We start from the raw sequence: 24,725 nt of genomic DNA, 5'->3' as shown, positions 1-24,725 counted from the left end.
GCCCTCCTGCAGGCAGAGAGCCTCAGGTGCCCGTGGAGGGATGGCACCGGTCCGTGCGGGAGCCGTGAGCCTGTCGGGGACAGGAGCCGAGGGTTGGCAGTGTCCCCCTAGGGATGCAGGCTGGAAGGGCACCAGGGACGGGCACAGGGACCACGAGGACCTGGCTCCGAGTCACCCTGAAGTTACTGTCCCAAGTGCCGGAGCCAACCTGGGGCCCCCTCTCCCCTAGGATGGGGGTTTCTCTTTCGTATCGCCAGGCCACCCCCGACGGACCCCTCCGTGCAGGAGAGCTGCTGACCTGTGGCCACCCTCTCTGCCGCCTGCCCCTCACATCCGCCCACAGCTGCTCCTCACCACCCCAGCTGCAGGGCATGAAACCAGCTGGTTCAAACGCACGTCTCCCCTCATTCTGGCAGCCCTGGCAGGCTGCGACTTGAGCAGAGGGGTGGGCGAGAGGGTGACGCCCTTCGAGAACTCTCCCCTGGCTGGCGCCCATCACACACAGGCCCGGGCGGCAGGTGCTCACAGCCCACACACTTCCTCTTACTTGTCTGACGGGCCCAGAGCGGGGTGGTGCTGCTGCCCATCAGGTGTGGGCTCCTCGGGAGGGGCGCCCTATCTAGGCTTCTAGGCTGGGGCTGCCGCCACCCAGCAGGCCCGAAGGAACCGGTGATGGCTTTCAGGTCCCGGTGGCCGGAACAACTCAGAGCTGCTGGCTGTCGGCTCGTTGGCGTTCTTGTGTGCCCGGGCAACGGGAATAAAAAAGGAAGGCAAGTTTGCTAGTGACCAGAGGCTTTGCTGCCGGGATGTGGGCTTCTTAGGGTCAGGACCAAGGTCACGTTTATTTTCATGGTCCCCCAGCAAGTGTTTGGCAACGGGACTCGGTACATGGACGGCTAGATGTCTGGCCCGTGCCTCTTTACAAGGAGGAGCTGGACATCAGCCTTTGGTGATCTGGTGACTATACCTGTGCATGCTATAATAATAATAGTAACTGAAAGTTTGTGTCTTCATAATAAATTCTTTTACATATTCTAATAATCTTCACAGTAACCTGTTGAGGTACATACTTGGTATCAACCCTATGAAGGCTTACACAGGAAAACTTAACTAGTAAGTGACAGATAAGGCCAGCTACACAATTTGCTGTGCAAAAATAAAGCCACCAAAAAAAAAACAACCCCTTATTTTAAAAGTTATTAAGAAGATGCCCTGGCTGATGTGGCTCAGTGGATTGAGTGCCGGCCTGCAAAGCAAGGGGTCCCTGGATCGATTCCCAGTCAGGGCACATGCCTGGGTCACAGGGCCAGGTCCCCAGTAGGGGGCGTGTGAGAGGCACGCACACACTGATGTTTCTCTCCCTTTTTTTCTGCCTCTAAAAATAAAAAATATCCTTAAAAGGAAAATAAAGATGGCAACAGCAGAGCAGGAAAGCAACCGAGGAGGCTGGAGCCTGGCGACAGAGCTGGGGGTGGAGCCCGGGCAGCCTGGCCCCGGGGCCTGAGTCCTTCCGTGCAAAGCAGGCCTTGCTTTCTGCACTGGACAGAATCCAACAGTCCTCTGAGCCTGTCCTTCATCTCCAGACCAGCCAGAGGCACCCGTTTGGCAGACGGCGAGTCTCTGCTGCCCTCTGGTGGAAAGTGTCCACATGGCCACAGCTGCTTCGGATAGGGCCCCAGCTGCCACCCCACGCCCAGACTCCCAGCAGTTTCCCAACAGCAGTTGAATCCGCCCGTGCCCACACGTGCAGGGACAGCATTCAGACTGGTTTATGGCAGATTCTAGAGTCATAACCATGCAGGAGCTGCTTGGGTGGGAGCTTCCCAAATCTTATTTCTTTCTCCTGTTAAGAATAAGTGCCTTCGGGCCCACATAGCCTCCCCAGCCCCCAACATGGGACCAGTCCTGTCCCTGGCTCCTGGGACGTCTGCATAGCATTTCTCTGCACGGGCTCTGCCCTTCGCCTGTGGCCTGGGCTGCTCTGAGACTCCTAACTAGACCCCTGCTTCTGCTCTTCGCCTCTCCTGCCCTCGCCTGTTGCCGTGTGATTTCTGCGCCCCACTCATTTGGAGTCTGGGCTGGCCTCTTGACTCGCTCCGGCACCAATCTATGGCTGGAGGGACGGGGGTGTGCCAGCTCCCAGCTGCCCGAGTCCGGAAGTGGGGAGCCTTCAAACACGCTCTGAGCTGGGAGTCCCGGCTTCCCTCCTCGGCCTGGCAGCAGAAGTGTGTGTGTTGGCGCCCCCTGGCGGCCACAGTGCCCGGATTCTCTTTTGATCAGCTGCTCCCACTGATTGCTAAATGCTGTCAGCCCTGGGGGAGGTCGGCGGTGGGCGGAATGCTTGCTCACTGGGCGACGGTGGGCATACCTACCCTCTCAGCCAGCTCAGAGGCACCTCGGTGAACGCTAACCCCAGGTCTGTCTGTCCTCACCGTGCAAGCCCTGAGTCCTTCCCGTGAGCCCACAGGCCAGACGGAGAAGCCCGTATCTATGGCCACCCGGACCATGGTGCTTCCCACAAAACCCTGTTGTCGCTGACGATGGAATCAGGGGAGGAAGCCATGAGGAGGGAGGCCGTGCCTTCCCACTACCCTCTTCCCACAACGACCCTGACCCTGTCCAGGGCGGCAGCGTTCCCGGGGACAGTCCAGAGGTTGTCCGGTTGCATGAACCTGGGCAACTGGATGTGGGCGGACGTCTGGGTGGGGTTCTGAGAAAGCTGTTCCCCTCCAGAGGAGGGGGGCAGATGGCCGGCCTCTGCCTTCCCCCCTTTCTCTTCCTTCCTGCTCTCCCTGCCGGGGGGTGGGGTCGGCAGGGTGTCTGCAGGTGGGCTAGGCGCCGTCTCTCCAGGAGCAGAGAACCGCGTGCTGTGGGTGCTGGGACAGGAAGCTGGGTGTCTGAACCCCTGGTGACTTTCTTCAGTGTCTCCCGGGCCTCGGGCCGGTCCAGGGAAGGCCCTCACTCACGTTCTTCTCTGGAACCAAGGACACCCTGTCAGCCTACAGGGCTGTCAAACTCATTGTCACCGGGGGCCACATCAGCCTCGAGGCTGCCTTCAAGGGGCCGGAGGTTATTTTAGGACTGTGTACATGTAACCGCTCCTCAACAGTTAAGCAAGCGAGAGCTTGGTGCTGCCACAGGGTAGAAACAAGGTGCCCGGTAGAAAACAAGGCGGAGGGCCGGATTCGGCCCATGCGCCTTGTGTTTGCACCTGTGTCCCAGCGCCTGCAGGTGTAATCTCTTGCTTCTTGATTCAGAGCCCAGACGGAAGGTGTATGCGGCAGCAGAGAGCACGGGTGTGGGGCGTGTCTGCAGGAAGCCAGCACAGGCGCCTTCCTGGGGAGGCAGAAGACCCCTGTGTGTCCACCCACTCTCTCCGGCCACGGGGCTGGGGCAGGGCACGTGTATCCCAGCCCACTGGAGGCACTGAAATAGATGTGCACACGCTTCCTATAAATGTGCATTTACATATAAACGTGTGCATATTTATGCATATGTAGATGTGTGTAGGTACAGATTACCTGTATGTATGTGCACATAAGTACGTATCTTTATTTTACATAAAGTAAGAAAGAGGGTGTTGGTGCTAGTGAGGCCCCATGGCCCTACCCGCTGGGCCACGTCAGGGGCAGGAAGATGGCAGGTCAGAGCGGTGAAGAGCACAGGCTGGAACCAGGCTTCCTGGGTTCCAATCCCGGCCTCACCAGCCAGTAAGTTACTTCACCTCCGTGTGTCCCCGTGGCCCCCAGATGCAGAGGAGATAAGAATGCTGCCTCCGCGGCTTCTTAGGAGGACGCCGCAGGTGGGGTTTGTGAAGCTCTGGGAGGAGGAACTGGGGTGGGAGAAGCCTGCGCATCCGCTGAATACAGGCCAGCCCGGTGCCTTGGCCTTGTCCAAGGTGCTGATGCTCCTGCAGCCTCGGTCCTGGGCCCCTCCCTGGCCTGTGAGCCTGGGCCGGAGACCCCGTCCCCTCTGGGACAAGGCCAGCAGCTCCCTGCACCCTGCCTCCCTTCCAATTCCAAAACTCCAGTGGAGTCTTTCTAAATGTAATTGTCTAGCTAATCACGCTCTGACACTGCACGGTCACGCAACTTGTTTTCAATGTCAGCGCTGCTGTGTCCTTCCTCTGAAGGCCGCCCTCCCCCTTTGCTCCACTGACAGAGTTTTGTTACTATCAGGGGACGGGAGACAGGGGTCAGGGTTCAATGGCAACCCCCGGGGAGTGTGGGGAGCTGTGGTGCAAGAACAGAAATTTAGAGGGACCTGGAAATGAGTTTGGGGTGGGCAGCAGGCATATGCCTTGTGGTCTGGCCGACCGTGGCCTTCCGGTGTGCGCCCGGCCTGCTGTGGCCAAGAGCTGGGCGCGCTTCAGGCCCCTCCCCCTCTGACGCCGAGTCTGCCCGTCCTGGCTTGGGGCTCGGGATTAGACAGCGCCTGAGGCAGCGTGGGTGTGGGGACCGCCCTCTCTCTAAACACATCCTGTGCTGCAGAAATAAGGGACCTGCGGCTCTGGGTATGTCCCGACCATGGCCCTCGCTGGGGTCTTCTTTGGGGGCAGAGAGAGTCTTTCTTGATTTCCTGAAAGCCCCCCCCTTGTCTTTACGCCCAGCTAGTCAGAACTGTCCGGACAGTTTCTGTTCGAGACCCCCCAAAGCGTCTCTGCACAGACCTCACGACAGGGACAGACACACCCCAGCTCCCGGGCATGGATCAGACCCTGGAGGGCTGGCGGGAGGGGAGGGCTGGCGGGGGCGTGTCGGAGAGGGAGGATTGCGAACACCACCCCAAACCCCGCCGGGTTTTTGTCAGTGTCTGGTTCACAGTGGCTGATCCAGCGACACCCTCCCTCGCGCTGGGCAGACCCAGGGCTTCTCCCGAGGCCCGAGGGGCCAGCAGACGTGGGGTGGGGGAGGGGGAACTCCGCTCCAGCCGCGGCCTCCGCTCCGGCCATCTCTCAAGTCGGATCCGGCATCCCCAAAACAAGAGGGTCGACAGAAGTCTTTTTTTTCAATTCTCTACTTTTTTAAAGTATATTATATCGATTATGCTATTACAGTCGTCCCAATTATTCCCCTTTGCCCCCTCCGCCCCGTACCCCCTTCCCTCCAGCAGGCCCCCCTTAGTTCATGCCCGTGGGCTGTGCAAGTTCTTTGGTCCTGTTCCCGCCTGCCTCTTCTCCCTCGAGGCTGGCGGAAGGAAGCTCGCAGCCCCCGGGCTGGTGAACCGAAGGTGAAGGAGGATCAGACCACGACGTCGTTTGGAGCGGGGACAAGAGGAAGGGGTGGGGGCAGGCGGGCACCTGTGGGGGGAGGAGTCCCTGGACAGCGTCCGGGTGGGAGCGAGGCAGACCCCTGGGCCTGGATGTTGGCGCGGCGGGCGTCCTCCTTGGGGCTGGGTCAGATGGCCAGCCAGTGCCGCAACTGCGGGGACACGGCGAGGCCTTAGCGCGGGGGCGGGACCGGAGGACCAAGGGCCCACTGCGGAGCGCGGCGGAGGTGGGGAACACCCCTCCCTCCCAAGACCCGGAGGACACGCAGGCGGGTCCCCTGCCGGCCGCCAAGGCTCAAACAGGGCAGAGGAGACGTCCCCACGCCAAACAGCAAGTCCAAAGCAGGGAGCTCACCGGGACCCTCCCCCACCCCCGCCGTGGATGTTTTTAAGAGAAACAAGGTGCGACTCAGGGCAAGATGTTACCCATGAGCCCACAGCGCTTCCTTTGAGACAAGAAGTCCTCCGCCTGGTGGGGCAACACTCTGGGGTGATGACTCAGAGTGGGAGACGGGAGCTTAGCCAAGTCGGGGCATGTGGCGTTCCCCGACTAGGGAGCAGAGAGGCCGGCCCCCGCCCCACTCCTCACACCAGACCCTGGTGAGCTCCGCCCACTGCACGTGGCCCTGCCTCGCCTCCTAGTGCCCAGCAGGGGGCAGCGAGGGCCCTCTCCGCGGCCCCGCCCCCCGTGGTCCGGCCGCACCCACCTGGAACTGCCTGACGTTCCTCTGGGCCACCAGGTGGTGCTCATTCTCCGGGGTGATGCCGTAGGCCAGTCTCTGTGGGAGGTGGGGGCGGGGAGGCCTCAGCCAGGCCCGGCGGCCCAGGGCAGAGCCCCCAGGTAAGAGCCACCTGCGGTTTGGGCCTGAAGTCCCACACGGACAGCATGCGAGGCCCATACAGACACCCTATCACGGACATGTCACTGAGTCATTCATCCAGGTGCCGGGGGGCAGACCCCGGGGGTCCGGAGGGAAGATACCCGCACGGCCTCAGATTGGAGGGGCTGGCGGCTCACGGGGCGGGCATGGAAAAACCGAGCTCACGAGCAGGTGTGACCCCACAGCGGGAGTGCTCCCGGTATGAGAACGGACAGCTGGAAGCAGGTCCAGGGTTCTGTGTCTGGGGCGAGCTCCCGGAACTCGGACCCTCCAGGCGACCCAGAAGCTCTGGGGCTTGGAAGTTCATGGACATGTCAGGAGGAACTGGAGGAGGCGGCCACAGCCCTGCCAGGGACCCTCTGCCCTCAGTTCCTGTGCGGCCCCCTCCCTCAGGTCCTCACCGGTTCACCGGGCCCCTGGGGGGGGGCAGGGAGCTGCAGGAAGGCCCACCCGTGCTGGGAGCCCCGCCTGGGCGGTGCTGACCTGCAGGCAGGACCAGGAAGCGGGGGAGGGGTGAGATCTGCATCTCCCACGGTGAGGACGAAAGGGAAAGACCCTCCCCACCACACACAAGAGACGGGGCACTTTCACGGCCCGGGAGCAGCACGGACACCATTGCAGACTCGGGGCCACTGTTCCCCGGACACCCGGCCGAGCTCGCAGGAAGGGGAGAAGATGCATTTTGCAGACCTCTGGTTTAGGCGGACCCAGCTGAGGTTCAGGAAAGGGGCAGGTACAAGCCAAGACACCAGGTCACAGGGAGCTTGGACCCGGGGAGCTGGGACATCTGTGGACAGGGCCCACTTAGAAGGGGACACGGCAGGGGGGGCCTCATTAACGAACGGGGTCCATAGAGGACCCGAGGGCTGAGCGCCACCTTCTCGCATGAGCCCCAGCAGTAGGCGCATGCCTGTCACTAACGGTGCTCATGACACGTGACACAGTGGCCGGTAACATGGGTTGAGTATCTGCCACGTGCCCGCACCAAGCAAGCACTCGCTTTTCCTTCAAGGTCCGTGGGGGTGTCCCCGGGTTACAAATGTGGGGACTGAGGTTCATGGTGGGTCCGTCTGACCCTGGGGTCCCTGTCCCGTCTCCCCTCTCACCCTAGCAGGAGTGACCCAGATGTCCCCTCCTGGACTGCCCCCCGCCCTCCCCCTGGGCCCAGCTCACCTCCCACAGGGAGCCCCGCGTGCTCAGGAACTTGTAGGCGACGTAGGCGGGCACCAGCGTCATGGAGGAGAGTGCCACGCCCCAGCCCACCCAGTTGGCCCAGAGCGGGAACACGTAGTCGTCGTAGGTGAGCTGCTTGAAGTTGATGATGCTCACCACCACCACGAACTGGGGAGCGGGCGGGCGCAGATGGAGGAAGGAGGGAGGGCGGGCAGGGGTGGAGGAATGGGGGGTGAGGGGCAGCGGGGGCGGGGGGTTGGCGAGAGGGATTCCAGGGGCGGAGAAAACAGAGAAGAAAGAATTTAAGAAGCAAATGGTAACAAGAGGGAGGCAAAGACACAGGGGACGAGAAGAGAATGGAGAGGTGACCTCGGAGCTGGACAGAGCGGTGGCCCACAGTGGCCTGGGGACCCCGCCTCGGCTACAGAGCCCGCTGGCGAGGGAGTCCACCGCCCTGTCCTGTCCGAGGGGCCAGGACTCCGCACCCCACAGCCTCCTCCCCTAAGAAGCAAATGTGTGCCCCCCACCCCCACCCCAGATGCAGCCCCCCACCCCCAGGGCCCAGGGCACCCCACCCCACAGCACGCACCAGGAGGAAGGCGGGGCTGATAAACTTCCAGCACAGTCTCCAGTACAGGCCCGGCTTGAACCCCATCATCTGCTGGATGTCATTGCTGAACCTGTCCACACCTGTGTGCGCACACACACACACACACACACACATACCTATCACCTCGGCCCTGCAGAGCCCTGGGCGGGGAGCTGGGCAGAGAGACAGGACCAGACACCCCAGCACTTGCTCCTGGGGACAGGCCCTTGGCTGGGGCAGAGCAAGGGAGAGGACACGCTCATAGACAGTGCCACTGCCGGGCCACCCCCATTCACTTTCCAGAGGGAGACAGGCTCAGGGAGGGGAGGGGACTGGCCCCAGGGCACACGGCCAGGTCAGCCTGACTCCAAAGCCTGGCTTCCCCTCTGGTTCACGCTCCTAAACCATGAGGCCATGGAAACCTGGCTTCCTCGGGCTTCAGTCTGGTGGAAGGGCCCTGGCTCACGCCGAGATCTCTCTGTGACTCGCAGCAAAGACCGAGAACAGGACTCACTGGGTGTGACAGGGCCCTGTCACACAACAGTGGTGACACGTTGACACTCGGTAACACGTTCCCCCCGCTCAGCTGCAGAAAAAGCTTCCCAGACAAAACACAGGACTCCCGGTTACCCGTGAATTCCAAACAGACGATCTTAGACTAAGATGATCTTAGTTTAAGCATGTCCCGTGCGATATTTGGGACACACGTGCCCTAAAATGATGGCACGCCATTTGTCTGAAATTCAGGTGTAACCGGGCACCCTGTCTTCTGTTTGCGGAACCAGGCCCCCCTGCTTTGGAGCAGACTACAGGGCTGGGGAGCGGCGGCCTCTTTGAGTCCCTCTCTAAAAGCTGACACTGGGTGCCTTTGCAGCCCCACTGAAGGGGGTGAGGCTCTCACAGGGGTGAGTGAGGCCTGGGGGGCTGCTCCTGACGAGGACCCGGCCAGACACACATGGAAGCCCCTTCGGCTCCAGGTGAAAGGCGCCCAGAAACCTGGGGGGCCGAGGCTCTCCCCCACACGCAGGGCGCAGCACGTACCGTAAAACCAGGAGACGCCGATGGCTTCCATGAGCACCGCGAACAGGATGGAGGTGCCCGCCGCGAACGTGTCCAGCAGGGTCAGCACGTAGATCCCGCCCTGGCACGGAGGGAGAGAGCTGAGGCCGTCTCGGCTAGAAGTGGCCGCCAACAGTCTCCTCCATCACGACGTCCCCGTCCCCTGGCCCACTGGCTCAGGATCCAGTTTGACAACGTGGGTGACAGGGTTTGGGGGCTACTGTGCTGGTGTCACGTGTGTGTGTCCTGACCGAGGCCTTCCAGAGCCACGGGGTCTGAGGGTGTCAGAGGGATTTTGCTGCCTCTGACACCAGGGCTGGCTGGAGAGCCCCGGGCTCAGAGGGGGGAGATAACAATGGGGTGTGGCCCTAAGGGATCTGCAGGGTCGTGGATGTCCGGCCCGCCCTGAGCTCATCCAGCCATGCCCATACCAGCCCAGAGGCTGGACGTGTCTGACCGGATTGAAAAGCAGCCTCCAGGAGCAGGAGGGGACCTGGACCACACCGCTGCCCCTCCTCACCTTGGTGATGCAGAACAGGGCCAGCAGGAAGGTCCCGAAGGTGACGCCGAACGTGAAAAGTTTCCGGTGTCGCTTCAGGACCTGGAAGTCATCGGCCAGGCCCGTGATGACGGCCTCCATGCCTCCCATCTGGGGGGAACCAGGCAGGGTGGGTGCAGGAAGGGGGGGCAACCTGCACCTCAGGCTCTGACTCTAGCCACCCCCTTGTCATGGGGGGGGGGGCTCATGCACCAACTGCCTCGCCTCTCTGGCAACATTGGTGGGTACTGCCTGCCTCCCCAGCCTCTCGCTCTTCTCAGCCGAACTCAGCACTCAGAAACCACGTGGGGTGGGGGGGACAGGTAACTCTGTCCCCCCCCCCATCAACAGGCACCTGTCCCTTCCCCCGTCACTCAGCCCTGGTGGGGTGAGGTGAGCCTGCAGGGCGTGGAAGGCACAGCGTGCCCAGCACCGAGGCAAGGGATCAGCACGTGAACAGGGTCTCCTTGAAGCCGCCGCCAAAGGGGAGCTTCTGGGGCCGGGGACTCGGGGCAGCAGCTTCCCGCAAGGACTGGGGCTACTGTCCTCATGACCCCGAGTGAGGAAGGGTCACTTTGCCCGCCGCTCCGGGCTAATTTATCGTTCATGGCCTCATATGAGTAATCGTCCTGTGTCTGCTTATATGACACCCCGACCGAGCCTGGGACCGCAGATAAGTACCGCACAGGCTGCCCCTCCCAGCCAGCCACGGACACGAGCCTCCCCTTGGCAGACTTTGCTCAGCAAAGGCAGGACCCCCTCCTCCGGGCCTGGAAGCAGCCTCGGACCCTCCCGCACACCCCGCTCCCGGCAGCTCCCCCCACTGCCGAGGCAGCGAGAGGAAGCCCCCTGCCCGCCCTACTCTAAGACTTCCTGCAAACTTGCAGGCATGATGTCCTAAGGGTGGACGCACAGCGAGAAAGAGGCCAGGACATCTAACCCTACAGATGGGTCAGCTACAGGTTCTAAGACGCGAGTGGGGCTGCGTGGGCTTTGGTTGATGACGTAATAAGCGGGTGCGCGCTCGCCCGGCGGGAGGAGGGGCTCCGCGCCCTCTCCGATTTCAGTTCGCGTCTGCAGGGGGAGAGCGCTGGGCTGGCCGGTGTGCGGCCCCTCTGGCGTGGGTTTCCACGGTGCCACTGGGTTTCTACTGGGTGCTGGCTGCGGCTTACAACTTGCCTTTTTGAGTGAGGACTCGCTTCCTTGTTTGCATTCAAATAGGGCCTTCTGGAAAGGACTACTAATCAGGGGTCGGAATGGCGGGGACTTGAGGCTGAGCTGCGTGGGAAGTGGCTGGGGAGCATGTGTCCCGAACAAGGTCACTCACTGAGCTGTCAATCCCCAGGGCCAGGAGCATGATGAAGAACACCACGGCCCAGAACGTGGACCCCGACAGGGTGGAGATGGCTTCGGGGTACAGGATGAAGACCAGACCAGCTCCTGGAAGAAACGTCAAGGGCCTCGTCACCGGCTGGGACTGCCGGTCGGAGCGGCAGGTGGGAGGGGGGCCTCGGGCCAGCCTGTGGCACGGGTCAGTGACATGAGGGCAAGGAGAACCAAGGGCCTGAAAGTGACCGACAAATCCAGCTCCAGCTCGCAGCTCGCCCACGCGCCGAGGAGGTGGACCCCCGGCGGCCAGATCAGAGAGCGGTGCCGCGTCTGGACAGCTCCTGAACCTGCCCTCCGCCTGTACCCGTGGGGGGTCCTCTGTGCTCACGGGCCCCGCCCCAGGTCTCAGCTTCTTTGTGGCCACGAGGATACCGGACACAGTGGGGAAGGACACAGCTCCACGGCTCAACTGGTCAGCTGGGGGACCTTGGGCTACTGAGCTTGAGTCTCAGCGTTCTCATCATTAAAGTGGGTCTATTCGCTCTCACCCGTGAGAACGACGTGAAGGTGCGTCAGTGCGCAGCCCAGGGGCTAGAGCCGAGCGGATGCTCAGCCCGACCCAGAGGTAGGTGCTGCTGCGTCACAGGTCCCAGGACCGCCTGGAACTCCCACCCAGACGGACCCAGAGCGCCTCCCACTGGCCGTCCGGAAGGCTCCCCGCAGGTGATCCCAGTCCCACCGCTGCTACAGAGCGGTGCAGCCTTGAATGAGGCGGGTTGCTCCGCCCCCTCGTCCTCCTGGAGCTAGGTCCGCCCACCCACCTTCAGTGGCGACATCCTCGATGTTGACCTTGTGTTCGTGGGCCATGTAACCGAGGATGGAGAAGATGGCAAAGCCAGAGATGAAGCTGGTGACACAGTTGATGGTGCTGGTGAGCAGGGCGTCCCTGGGGGAAAGAGTCGCTGTTAGTTCAAGTCCCCGGACACCGTTCCCCCTCCCCCCGCCTCTGCTCATCCACCCCCTGGACCACCCAGGGATCGCACAGCCTCTCATGCCTCCCGTGTCCTTGCTGCCCTGGCCCGGCGGTCCCACCGTAAGGAGGCGAGTGCCTGGAGCTGCAAGAAATGGGGCACAGCTGCTGGGGCAACGCTCGGAGACCAGAGCCTGGCACCCAATGCTTGTTGGGGAACAGGGTCACCGGTGCCCTCCTCAGCCCGCTTTCCGTGGCTCCCCACTGGCCCTCGGCTTCTCAGCAGGCAACCGAGAGCCTTGCTCAGGTGGCCCAGCCTCCCTCCCAGGCTTGTTTTCCACCCAAGCAAACCAGGGGGGTGAGTCACCTCCCTGCCACGCCTGCCACCCGCTCTGCGTCCGCCGGTCAGGGTTCTGACCGTCTTCCGAGGCCCACCTCTCGCTTGCCTCCAGGCTCTTGTCAACCCCCCCACCGCTGCCCCCCAGGACTGAGCACCCCATTCCTTCACTCTCCCTGCAGCCTGCCCCGCCAGTATGCGTCAGCCTACTCTGTCTCATACCACAGGGGCTGTGATTCTGTCTCCGGCCTTTGAGAGACAGGGACAGACGGAGGCCCAGTCTGTGCCCACGGACAGACCCCGCTGTCCTGGGCAGACTTCTGTCTGCTCTGCCCGCCCCTCACCACGCATGCGACCTGCCTGGGCACCGAATGGACAGATGGAAAGTGCTGTCTGCTCTGAAGGCCACGCCCCGCCCTGTGTCCAGCTGCCTGCCCCTTGTCCCAGAACAGCACGCTCTCTCCCCTTGCTGCCTGGGGCCAGTGCCCAGGACGCAGAGCCGCCTGGCGCCCGGGGAAGGACCTCACCTGTAGCAGTTGTTGTCGAACTTGTTGTAACTGGCGAAGGCGATCAAGACTCCAAACCCAGCCCCCAGGGAAAAGAATATCTGGGTTGCCGCGTCAATCCAGACCTGGGACAGAAGGGCAGACAAAAGCTGTCACCCTCGGCTGCCTCAAGGAGGGGACGGTCTCACTACTCCAGGAGGGCTGGGGCGCCCCAGGGACACTCTACGACCTGAGGAAAGGAGGTCTGAGCTGGAGGTGGCAGCAGGCCACCCCCAACCCCTGAAGCCTGACAGAACGGCCTGGGGTCTCTCTGGAGTCTCCCAGTGCTTGGGTGGTCCTGACAAGAACTTTCTGGCCCCACGTGGAGTCCTGGCTGGCAAAGGAAGGTAATGAGCCCACAGACCAGGCCGTGTGGGAGGGGCGAGGTTACCGCCCTCCCGGGAGTTATGGAGGCTGCATCTTCAGGAAGGGGTAAGTTTCCAGCACCTTCCACCGGCCCCACAGTGGTTTCTCCTGGGGGCCAGTGGGGTTCACGTATTCTTCCATCTTCTGTGCGATGAAGGCACACGGCCCGCAGCCTGGAGACCCAAGCCCCTGTCCCAGCCACTGGCCTCCCAGTCTGGTCCGGGCCCATTTCACCTCCCCGCCTACCAGTTCCCGCAGCCGTATCCAGGGGATAATCACACCTCGCCCACCCCCACTGAGGGGCCGCCACTCGGGGTGGTGAGGTTTCTGGCGTTCCCCCACCCACACTCTCCTAGGCTTCCCCTACTCTGTCGGCCCAAGAGGGGCAGCCCGATGGAGTAGGGCAGAGCTGCGGCTTCCGTGCGTCGGAAAGACTCGGCCTGTTTAAACGCTCGCGGGGTGGATAGAAGTCTGACCCGCTTCACGGTTTACCAGGCTGGTTCTCGCCTCCAACTCTGCTCTCTTTCTGGCGGCCACTAAGGACACAGGCTTTTCTCCTGGTGGCTGGGCTATAACCCTGTGGTATGTGCTCCGTCGTCACTCGGGGAGGTGTGTAGTGGGAGGGGTCCCTCCTGGTCCCGTGTGGCCAGAATCGCTGTGAGGGACAATGCCAAGGAGCTGTCCCTGAGGCAGGGCCAGGGAGGAGGCGAGGTCACCTCAGCCACGGTTTGCAGAGGCTGGAGGCTTCGGTCTCTCTGAGCCTGTGCTCCCAGCCTCGCCCCTCCACTGTGGGCTGCACTACAGTTTCACCCCTTCACTGTCCTCTGTGACCCTGGCCGGGACACGGAGCTGGAGGACACGGGCGCTGGGAGGGGCAGTCAGCAGGTCCAGCTCTCCCTCTGGCCGATGAGGGTGGTGGCCAGGACCGGCATTGGGGACCTCCGATGGGGACCTCCAAGTGGAAACAGGACTGGGCTGGCTGGGGTGGGTTGGGGCCCCACAGCACAGGGCCGAGATAAAAACTCAGGACAGGGAATTGCAGTATCCGCTCCCTGTGAGAAGAGGGGTCTTCAAAGGCCACCGAAAGGAACCACGCGGTGCCAGACCCTCAGAGCTGGACGGGGCACATCAGATCGGCATCAGGCCGGGGCAGAAGCGTCAGCAAGTCTGGGGCAGAGCCGGGACCAGATCCCCTACCGCCGCCTGCCCCGAGAGCCCCCCCAACCCTCCCCAGCGTGTGGGTGGGGGTCACCGGGCACAGACCGTGGCCTCCTTCAGGCGGTAGAAGTCGATGTGCAGGTAGGCGCTGATGCCGTTGGAGGCGCCGGGCAGCGTGAGGCCGTGGACCAGGAGCACGAACAGCACGAAGTAGGGCAGCGTGGCCGTGATCCACACCACCTGCCGGGGACAAGGCTGCCCTGAGGGCGTGGCTCTGCCCCTGGGGCGGGGCAGGCCCTCGCCTCCCACCTCCCTTCACACTGTGCACACGGCTGCTCTGTCTCCAGGCCAGGCAGAGAGTGAGCGGGCGTGGGCCACACCCTGGGGCCGCTCAGAGCTGAGTGGGGAGTCAGCCACCCTGGGCACGGCGCTGCCACCAGGGCGAAGGGCGTGAGGACAGTGACCAGGTTCTCGCAGCACCTGCCGCTTCCTCCTCCACAAGCCGCCTCCCCTGGCCCCTTCACGCCGCCCGTCTGTCTTTCCCACCAGGCGCATGTGAGAAACAACACACCCATGGGTCTCAAACTTGTCTCCAGCAGATGGCACACACGGATGCTTAAAAAAAATGTTTGTTGGATGGGCAGAGGAATGGTTGATAAATAGGGCACTTGACAGATGGACAGGTGGGTAAATGAGTGGACAGATGGTTGGATGAATGGATGGGTGGGTGGGTGGATGGAGAGATGGATGCATGAATGGATGTTTGGGTGGGTGGATGGGTGGGTGGGTGTATGGGTGGATGGAGAGATGGGTGCATGAATGGATGGTTGGATGAATGGATGGTTGGGTGGGTGGATGGTTGGATATATGGTTGGGTAGATGGTCAAATGGATAGAGGGATGATTAGCTGAGTGCATGGTTGGGTGGGCAGACAGATGGGTGAGTGGGCCAGTGATGAATCAGGAGGTCGGTGGATAATTAAACAGTCAAAGAATCAATGAATGAATACGTGAACAAGTGAACACATGAACCCGGGAGTAATTCAATGTATCAGTGGTCGGACGTATCCTCTGAGGGAAACGACGGGGGAACCAGGCGCATCTGTTTCGTGGTATCCAGTTGTTCCTGCATCCCACCCACGTTACGTGGCGGGCAGGGGGCGCTGTGCGTATGCAGGCTTTCGATTTCTGTTTTCTTCCAGGGGCGTAGGAACAAGGCAGACCCATTTCCAAAGACAAATGAGGCAGAAAACACGCCTTAGAAAGTGAAGTCCTTGCATCTGACGGCCTCACATTAATCACTGGTTCGTCCCCCCAAGCTGGGACAAACGGGGCGAACCCCTCAGTGACAGGCACGAGGAGGAGCCCTCGGACACCCTCGCTAGGTCCCAGTGGCCGTGTTCCCCTCTGAGTCATGTCACCAGCTGCGGGCCCACTGCCCCGCCCCTGCAGGGCCCTGCACGCCACCACCCTGCCTGCCGGGACACGGCACCCCCAGGCCAGACTCGAAGGGCTCTCCCATGGGGTCGGGAGGCCGCCCTGCCCCGGCCGTGCCTGAGGCTCCGGCCGGGACTCCATTTCCCCACGAGCGCACATCAGACATCAGGGCGCGACGGGGCTGACCCCGGCTGCAGTCAACCATCAAGCAGGGAGTTCGCTCCGCCCCTGCACATGTGTTCGAGGTCAGCCATCTGGGGCTCGTTGAGAGTTCTCAGCACTGAGGGCAGGAGTGAGCTCTGCGGCCCTTGCGTGGAAGGGGAGGCGCTTGGGCCTCGGCCAATAGCTCGCTCACGCTCACGGGCACCCTGGCTGCGCCCTGGGTGGAGAAAAGGGGCCCTCTAGCCGCATCAGCCCCTCCCGGGAGCAGGCTTCTCTGCTCCCCCATTTTCAGCGCGCAGTGACTCTCTGGCCACGAGAAGCCAGACCGGGTCCGTCTTTGAGGATGAGAGGAGAGGAACGACGGGGAGGCCGCTGGTTCTGACAGGTGCCATCAGTCCCCAAGGGAAGACACTGCTTTCTGTCACCTCACGCCCAACTCCTTCTCTACCTCGTGTGTCTGTGGGTGCGGGTTAGCATGGGCGAGGTTCCAGGGAGCCGAACGCAAGGGCTGATAACTCCGAAGCGGAGGACCGAGGCTCCGGCAAAGGGAGAGCTTGCCAATGGACAGAGCTCTCTGAAGGGGAAAGGAGCTGCCCGGGGAGGTGGTGACCTCTCTGTCCTTGCAGGCATGCAAACCTTGCTCGGACCCAGGCACGGGTCAAAGGACTAGGCCAAGGGGAGGTCCCTGGACCAGCAGCATCAGCAGCACCAGAGTTTGTCAGAAATGCGATGCTCGCCCCAGAGAGTCACCCTCTCAAGGAGGCAACCGGGCATCTGAGCTTTAACAAGCCCTCCAGGTGATTCTTATGAGCATGGAAGGCTGAGAAGCCCGGCTCAAGGTCACTGCTGAGCCAGGCTGCTAAGCCCGGCTCAAGGTCCTCCCACAGGGAGGCTGCAAACCACCTTCGTGGACCCTCCGATGATGTATGATTTATACTCCTCCGGACTGGGTCTCAGGGACATTTGCACTAACAGTGGAGACATACTAAGACTTGTGGGGTGAGGGGCACACACTCGTTACTTAAGAAAGCACCAAGCTGTAAATGTTTCAGCCCATTCACCAGTCACAGGCAAATGACGCTGGCCACCGCCGCAGGGTCCAGCAGAGGCATGACGGCCAGCCGGGACCGGCCTGCGCTGACAAGTTAGTGAGAAGACGTGGCTGGACTGACGACTTGAACGCAAAAGGTGACAAAAAGGCCTTTCCATTGAAATGTCCTAGAAGTCAGGTTTACCTTGAATTGGTCCAGCTCTCTCTGCCCCTGACCCCACCAGCTTGACCAGAACCTGAGACAGTGCTCGGTCTGGTCCCACTTCCCGGGAAGCCCAGAGCCTGGCCCAGCAGAGGGCAGAGGGTGGTGGTTGGCCCCGGCCAGTGCTGTTGCACTGACCAATCTCCAGGCGTAAGGAAGTCCAAGGTTTCTGGAAGTTTGGTTCAGCAAGGGGATGGAGCCGCTGGGAGCCTGGGCTGCACCGTCTTCCAGCCCCACCGGAAGTCAGTTGGCCGTTTGAAACCCACCGAGCACCCGCAGGGGGGCCGATGACGGGGCCAAAGGGTGACAAGGGTGCTTGACTGGGCTATTCCCCTCTGCCAGCCCTGCCCTGAGGACCTCTCCCTCCACCCTCCTGGCGGCCCTGGAGGCTGGTGCCATCCATACTTGCTGTCACTTTGCAGGTGAGGACACGAGCGCTTAGGGGGCACCATTAACCTTGGGGCCACCCAGTAGGAAATGATGGCGCCTGGACTTGGGCACAGGCGGTCTGACCACCAGGCCACATGCCTAATCACTCCCTCTGCTGTGTCCTTGAGACCCAGGTTCAAGTCCTGGCCGTGCTAAAGGTGGCTCTGAAACCCTTCCCCTCTCTGGGCCCCAGATTCCCCCTGGCTACAGGCAGGAAGGAGCAGATGGCCACCCCCCCCCCCCCCCGAGTATCTCCCAGGGGTCCGCAGTGGGTGGCGGCTTGCTGGGCTTGTGGTCGATGAGGGCCAGTTCAGCCAAGGGCTGGGAGGCGGGGGAGGTGCACAGGGCTCCAGGATGGAGAGGGGGCGCACACACTTGCGGGGCTCCCTGCCTGCTGCCTCCCAACTCAGACCACCCCAGACCCAGGGGCCATCCAGGGGTCAAGGTCACAGAGTGTGTGGTCTGGGGCAGCTCCTTTCCCAGGTTCAGACTGCACCCCACCCCCTGCACCGTCCCAGCAGGGGACAGTGGAGCCACACGTCCCCCCACCCCAGAGCTGCGGGGAAGTGTGAACACTGGAGGTTCGTCCCAGACGGCTCTGTGGCTGTGGGCGCCGCTGAGGAAGGACGCGCCGGCCCTGTTCCACGGGCAATCTGGAAGATATAAGCACCGCTCTTGTTTTCCTCCGGAGCCAGTTTATAAAAACAATTAGAGACAGGGCACAAGCATGTCCTACTCGAGGTCCCTCCCCGAGGACCGGGGCACTTGCGCAAATGTGGGCCGTGGCGTCTGCTGACGTGTTTCCACCTGGGGGGCTCCCCTGGTGCCGCATTCCTGCCCCGCCCATCCTGTGTCTCCCCAGCGGGGGAGGGGCTCAGCTGAAGGCCCCGAGGCCCCGCCCACGCGGCCCCTTCTCTCTGTAACAGCACTCTCCCTGCGGACCACTCGGGCTCTGCTCCAGCCCAGTGCTGACTCGGGGAGGCAGGCTCCACCCCCTGGCCACAGCTGGCTACGCTGGCTGCGGGGAACTTACTCTCTTGGCGTGAAGTTAGAAGCCTTCGGTGGCCCCACCCCCAGGCCAGCGGCAGCTGTGGGGCTCCTCTGTCTTCAGTTCCCACACCTGCGGGGCCGGGAGAGCCCCGCCCCGACCTGTGCCCAGGGGAGCCCCGCCCCTGCTGCCCGGGAGAGGTTCCCAGCGGCTGGCCTGGGCGCCCGCACCTCCCGCGCCTTTGCTCAGGCTCCTCCCCTGAAAACCCCCTTCCTTCGACCTGCCTCCTCCTGCCTCGGTCCTCTGAGGCCCCTCCCCTCTGAGGCCCCTCCCGGACGCCACCCTCTCCACCCTCTCCGAGGTCCCCGTAGACCCTCTCATTCAAAAGAACTTCCTTCACTAACACGGCCTCTCCCACTCCTACGGCCTCTCCCACTCCTACGGCCACGAGGCCGCATGGAATTAAATATCTTCTGTGCTGACACAAACGCACTGGTGCTGCGAGTAAAACAACCTCCACGAGACAGCTCGTGCTTTATCCTCTGTGCCATGCACTCAGCTCTGATCTGGCCTGTTTCATTTAAAAAAAAAAAATTGTTCGTGGAGACTGACCAAAGTGATTTAATGACAGCTGAGAAATCCACATTTTGTACGTGCGCTACAGTGCAGTCCGACTGCCTGATGCAAAATTATCTCCAAGGTAAAATTTAAAAAGCAAGATATGTAATAGCATGTGACCATTACTTTTTATTTAATAATGTTTGCTAATAGTTGGGGAGTATTTCTGCTCATTTAAAGGGGGACACACTTATGTCTCTGGATAAGACTTAAGAAACCAATGCCACTGGCCGACCCACGCCTGTCTGTAACATGCGTGGACTCTGGAACAACTGAAGAAGGGACCTGTCTTATTCATGTTTGCATCCCTAGTACTAGCATCAAGCCTGGCACACAGCAGGTGTCTGTGAGTGTTTAATAAGTTGAACTGAAGCCCTGGCTGGCGTAGCTCAGTGGATTGAGCATGGGCTGCGACCCAAAGTGCCACAGGTTCGATTCCCAGTCAGGGCACATGCCTGGGTGGCAGGCCACGGCCCCCAGCAACCGCACATTGATGTTTCTCTCCATCTCTCTCTCTCTCTCTCTCTCTCTCCCTTCCCTCTCTAAAAATAAAAATAAATAAAATTTAAAAAAATAAGTTGAACTGAATTCGACAGAACATTTACTGAAGGCCCCCAGACTCGCCGGCTCTTCCTCCTGTCTTCCTACCTTCCCTCGTTCCCCCTTCCATAAACACGTGCTGAAGGCCTACCGTGGGCCAGGTGCTGGGGGGCGCTGGTGCTAACCTGGCTCGATCTCCTCCAGAACTCCCCCCAGACTTGCATTCTACTGGGGTTCTTCCCCGGGACGGACCCTGAGTCTCCAAGGTGCTGGCTGACAGGAAGTGCCACTTCAGGCTCTGCTTGAGAGAGTTCACCTCCCCTGGCTACTGGCCCCCCGCCTCTACCCTTGCCCTCAGCGGCACGGACCAAGAACCCTAGGAGTAGCAGACAGAACCCTGACACACCCTACTTTCCAAAACTGTTGTCCATCTCATGAAGCGCCTCACAAGTTGGCGTCTACCTGGTTACGGGAGATGGTCACCTCGTGACCCCCAGTGAACCCACAGCAGGGCGGGGTCCCCTCCCACGAGGCTTATCTTGGCCACCGGGGCTGGAAGGGACACTCACACGCCGGGGCTCATCCGCTCGCTCAGAGCACGCACTTGGAACTCGGCTGCCCCGGCCCCGTAGAGGAGCTGGGTGGGAACAGCCCACCGTGTCCTGGCTGCCAGGTCCGGTGGGGTGCCCAGCCGGCACCAACCGCCATCCCGTGCATACCGACTCGGACATCCCATACCTGTCGAGCCCCCGGTTCTGTGACCCAGGCAACGTCACACAGTGCGGAAGGACCACCCAGCGGATCCCAGTCCACCCGCGGAATCAGGAGAGAAGAGAGAATGGTTGATGTTTTGCATCGCCATGTCCTGGGGAGGTTTGTTACCCGGCAGTCGAGAACCAGCACACTGGAGAGAATAGCTCCCAGCTGCACCCTCCTTAATGCAGTCAGGTTCCAGGGGGAGCCCATGGGGTCCAATGGGGTGGTATGTTCCTCAGCCTAAGGGCCAGCTGGGGCCTGAGTCTGCTCCACCCTGAGGCGCTGGCTACAGGGACAGGTGACGCTTAGGGTCAGGGTGCTGTCTCTGGCCGGGCCCTCTTCGGTCATCAGCCCCGTGCTCCTCTCTCCAGGACACCATGACCCTTGGGGGCGCGCAGCCCTGGCCCCCAGGATGCACAGATATCTTCTGGAGCATTCTCTTTTACTCAGAAGTTCAGATGGGGCAATGGCTGGTTTTATCGTGAAGTAATGGTTAGGTTCCATAGTGGGCGGGAACATTTCATGCGGTTTTAAGCCAGAATTAAAAATACATGAAGCCCATGTCAACAGCTTGCTTTTCCTGGCGGGGGACCAACAGGCTTTTTCCCAAGGCCCTCGGGGTGTCCCGTTCCCACGTCCCTTAAGGGAGCTTTGGTGGAGAAGCATGGGTGCCCTGGTCCACCTGCAGCCTCCACTCTACTGTTGGGGAGCCCAGGCCCGGGGAAGGGAAGGGGTTTGTCCTGAGTCCCCCAGAGAGATGGTGGGGGAGCTGGGAGCAACCCCAGGCTTTGTGCGTCCGGTTCCACCTTTGCTGTCCACCAGCAGACAGTTCCGGCTCGAAAAAACTCACTGTTTGAGGCCGACCTCCCAACGGACAGAGGAAGGGAGAGACTACCTTTCCCGACGTCTTCACGCCTTTCCAGAGGCTGAAGAACAGGACGACCACGACGACCATGAGGCAGAGCAGGAGCTGCCACTGGGGCAGGCCGATGTCGTGGATCCCGCTGCTCTCGTGAAGGTGCAGGACGCCGCGCCTGCCGGGGGTGGGAGGGGGCAGTCGGGGAGGAGCCATCAGTCAGGGTCCTGACCACAGGCCTGTCTCCGCAGGTGCACGTGAGGGAGACGCAGCCCTGCGTCCCCTGGGGCCGCTCTGTGCATCGCGGCCCACGCCCAGCACTGCCCTCCCCGAGACCAGCAAGTCCCCCAGGAGACTTCGCGCTCAGGGCTGCCTTTTAAGCAGAAATAAAACCTCCCCAGGGCCTCCCGCAGGCCTGGTCCGGGGCAGTTATTCATAGGAAGGTCCCACCCTTGTAGTCAGAGCAGCCGGCTCTGCAGGAGTGGTGGGGAAATTGACCCCCTGGGGGACATTGGAAAGTTCGGCAGTGTCTGGGGTGTCTCTGGTTGTCACAGCTTGGGGGAAGGGGGTTGCTGTTGGCATCGACAGGGTACAGACCAGGGACACACTGCAATGCACAGGACAGCCTCGGGCATGCAGGAAGGGTCTGGCCCGAGACTGCCGTGTGGCCGAGGTTATGTGTGAGTCCCCGGTCCGGTCCGGGGGCTGAGACGAGACTCAGCGTTTCTCCCGCCCGGAGCATCCACCGAAGCCGAGGGTGTTCACATCCTGTGCCCGAGCAGTTCCGCTCCTGGGCGTGGTTTACCCAATGGGAGTGTGGACATACGTTCTCCAAAACACATGTTCCAGAACGTTCACAGCAGCGTTGTTCATAATTCCCCCAAGTGCAAAACGCTCAGCTATGCCTCAACAGTAAAATAGACCAATTTCGATACAGTCCTGAAGTGGAATGTTGTCCGGGAACGTGCTCTGCGTGGATGAATCCTGTCTCACAGGCGACTGTGCTCACACACGGCTCCGTGAGAAAGACGCCGGAGTCAACGGAGCACCCACCTTCTGCACGGCTCCGCTCATAGAAAGTATAACAATCGGAAAAGCTAAACGAAGGGGTCAGACGTCGGGAAAGGCGGACCCCGGGTGGGGGCGGGGATCCTGACGGGGAGGGGACGCGGTGGGGCCTTTGGGACACTAGCCAGTCAGGGGTCTTCCTCTGGGGGGCTGTTACGTGGCTGTGTTCCTGTGTGGCATTTGCCGAGCTGTCGCCGCACAGTGTTCACGTCTCTGTAGCACGGTATCTGTCCTTCTGTGCAAACAAGCAGAGTGAGCGTCTGTGGGGCCGGAGAACGTCAGGGCCCTCGGACACTCCGCAGTGACCGACGGGAACGGGAACCGCTGACGGGGGACAGCTGCTCATTAGACTCTGGCAAAGCCCGTGAGCATCTGACGAGGGTTTCTAACGAGGGTCCCATGCGACCCACTGATGGCCTCACGGGCCAGGCCCCGGGGGAGGGAGGTTCTGCAGCACCATCCATGCCCTTGCAAGACAAAGAAAGCAGAGCTGTCCCCGTGGGGAGGGGGGTGGGGGGAGCCCCTCACACACAGCACCTACCTGGGGGGCTTCTGTCCTGGCACAGGAGGCAGCAATAAGCCCACGGTCACAAGGACAGCTGACCAGGGCTGGGACGACTGGGGGAGCAGCGCGGTGTCCAGAGCCAGCCTCTGCCTGGTCCCCCTCGGCACCTTGCACCCCGAGGCTGCTGTCAGCACACACTTCCCCACGCCCTTCCAGGCCCAGCGCCAATGCCACCTCCTCCAGGAGGCCTCCAGGATCGCTCCCGATACACATCGGTCAGCCCTTTCAGATCGTGGCCCTTGGCTCATGCCCCGAGCAGGGCCTGCTCCTGCAACGCCAGGGCTGCCTGTATCCAAGGCTCTCCTGGGATGAGGGGAGAAACTTCTAGCAACCTTCCTGCTCGAAGAAAATGAGCCCAGGACCACCCCCAGGGGAACTGAGAAGGAAAGAGGGTCAGCCTCACACTCTCACTTCTCTTAGCAGCCCCTCCCCTGACTTACAGATCCCTCACCCTTCTGTCCAGTTCTCTCCTGCTGCCCAGGGCGACCGTCCACTCCCCTGCATGAGCTTAACTCCCCGAGTCTCACGCTGCAGGGTTTGCCCTCAGCCACAGGTCCACTCAGAACATGTTAAAGCTGATGCAGCTTAAATGACTGTGCTTCTCCGGAGAGCTGCTCTAACCCCAAAGGCCGCATCGATGGCAAAGTTTTGCACACTGCAGTGGACAAGCCAGAGGACAATCATATTCTCTCTCTCTATCTCCCTCCAACCCCCCCGCCCTTTCTTTCTCTCCTTTTTCCCCATGTCCCCAAAGAGAAATAGGAGGTCAGGGAAATGCAATTTCGAGGCCTATCCATGAGAACGGAGTGGTCACTGGAGGTTTTAAATAAATGCCCAGTATCTGGGCCCTGCTGTCAACCGATGGAATTAGAACCCGCGGGGAGAGGGGCCGGGGCACCAGTGTCCCCGAAAGCCCCTGAACGCCGGGCCCGCCCCAGCGGCAGGCTTCTTTAGGGCGAGCGGAAGCCTTCCAGAAGCTGCCTTGCCTTCCCTGGCTCAGTGAGATCGGCTTTCTGCCCCAAAGGGAAAAGAGGCCATGAGAGGCTCGAAGACAGTGGGCCTGACATTGTTCGCAAGCCTGGGTGTCAGACGAGCCCACGGAACCTGAGGTGGATGGCTGCCCTCGCTGGAAGCTGTGCGTCAGACCCTGGAAGGTTCTGGACTTGTGGGGAAAACGTGCGCTCAGGCCCGGACACTTGGTCAGCGTGCCCTTGGGCAGGAGTTCGACTCTGCTCCCGGGCAGACAGGAAGGGACAGGGAGCCACCCGGTGCCGTGTGTGTTGCGCTGACTCAGCCACCGTTTATGCCCGTCATTCATTCCACATCGGCGCCTGTCATTGGCAGGACCACAGGGATGTGGCGCAGAGATGGTTCAGGCTCCAGGGTCCCACGGACCTGGGCGGCTCCCCGCGGGCCCGGCCCGGACCCTCTCCCTGATTCCATAAACTCCGCACTCCTGTGGTGAGCCAGGCAGCGTGCGAGGGGCCGTGCGTGACACAGCCGTGGACAAGCAGGTGACAGCTCGGCCACTGGAAGCTCCCAGGCCAGGGGACAATTGATGGGGCAAACACTCCCCATTCTGAGCCCTTCTGCTCTTCGCGGAAACAGCTCGCAGTGGGGGGGATCTCACAGGATGGCAGACAAGGCCTGGGACCCAGGGCGAGTTAACAGATGGTGCGGTCACTATCAGGACAGCCTCCTGGCTTTCCAGAGGGGCAGGCGTCTGCCAGGGAGCTAAGGGGCACCCGGAAGACTCTGCCAGGGAGTCAGCAGGGCGGGCTCCATGGAGGAGGGGGCCTTCTCTGGCCTGGGGGAAGACAGGTGAGTTGAGAGGGGATGCA

General features: G+C 61.6%; 1 protein-coding gene across 3 annotated transcripts in view; it reads right to left on the bottom strand.

Annotated features, from left to right (window-relative positions):
• Window positions 1–5,014: 5,014 nt before the first annotated feature.
• SLC6A2 (solute carrier family 6 member 2) overlaps window positions 5,015–24,725 on the bottom strand; it is a 55,160-nt gene continuing 35,449 nt past the window's right edge. For 2 of the 3 annotated variants that reach the window (XM_036011852.1, XM_028501902.2), the window contains exons 5-15: window positions 21,291–21,429; window positions 14,319–14,453; window positions 12,672–12,775; window positions 11,659–11,783; window positions 10,836–10,948; window positions 9,491–9,619; window positions 8,953–9,052; window positions 7,912–8,012; window positions 7,323–7,490; window positions 5,976–6,047; window positions 5,093–5,420 (exon numbers count right to left, since the gene is read on the bottom strand). In XM_036011852.1, coding sequence (XP_035867745.1) covers window positions 5,397–5,420; window positions 5,976–6,047; window positions 7,323–7,490; window positions 7,912–8,012; window positions 8,953–9,052; window positions 9,491–9,619; window positions 10,836–10,948; window positions 11,659–11,783; window positions 12,672–12,775; window positions 14,319–14,453; window positions 21,291–21,429 — 1,210 coding nt within the window. In that variant the 3' untranslated portion in view covers window positions 5,093–5,396. Of the gene's footprint in view, window positions 5,421–5,975; window positions 6,048–7,322; window positions 7,491–7,911; window positions 8,013–8,952; window positions 9,053–9,490; window positions 9,620–10,835; window positions 10,949–11,658; window positions 11,784–12,671; window positions 12,776–14,318; window positions 14,454–21,290; window positions 21,430–24,725 lie in introns of all 3 variants that reach the window. The other variant, XM_028501901.2, reaches the window with a different exon arrangement.

This window comes from Phyllostomus discolor, chromosome 12 (genome assembly GCF_004126475.2).
Source record: "Phyllostomus discolor isolate MPI-MPIP mPhyDis1 chromosome 12, mPhyDis1.pri.v3, whole genome shotgun sequence".
In the NCBI taxonomy this organism is placed as follows: domain Eukaryota; kingdom Metazoa; phylum Chordata; class Mammalia; order Chiroptera; family Phyllostomidae; genus Phyllostomus; species Phyllostomus discolor.
Note: the sequence above shows the minus strand (reverse complement) of the source record. Positions and strands in the feature narration are given on the sequence as shown.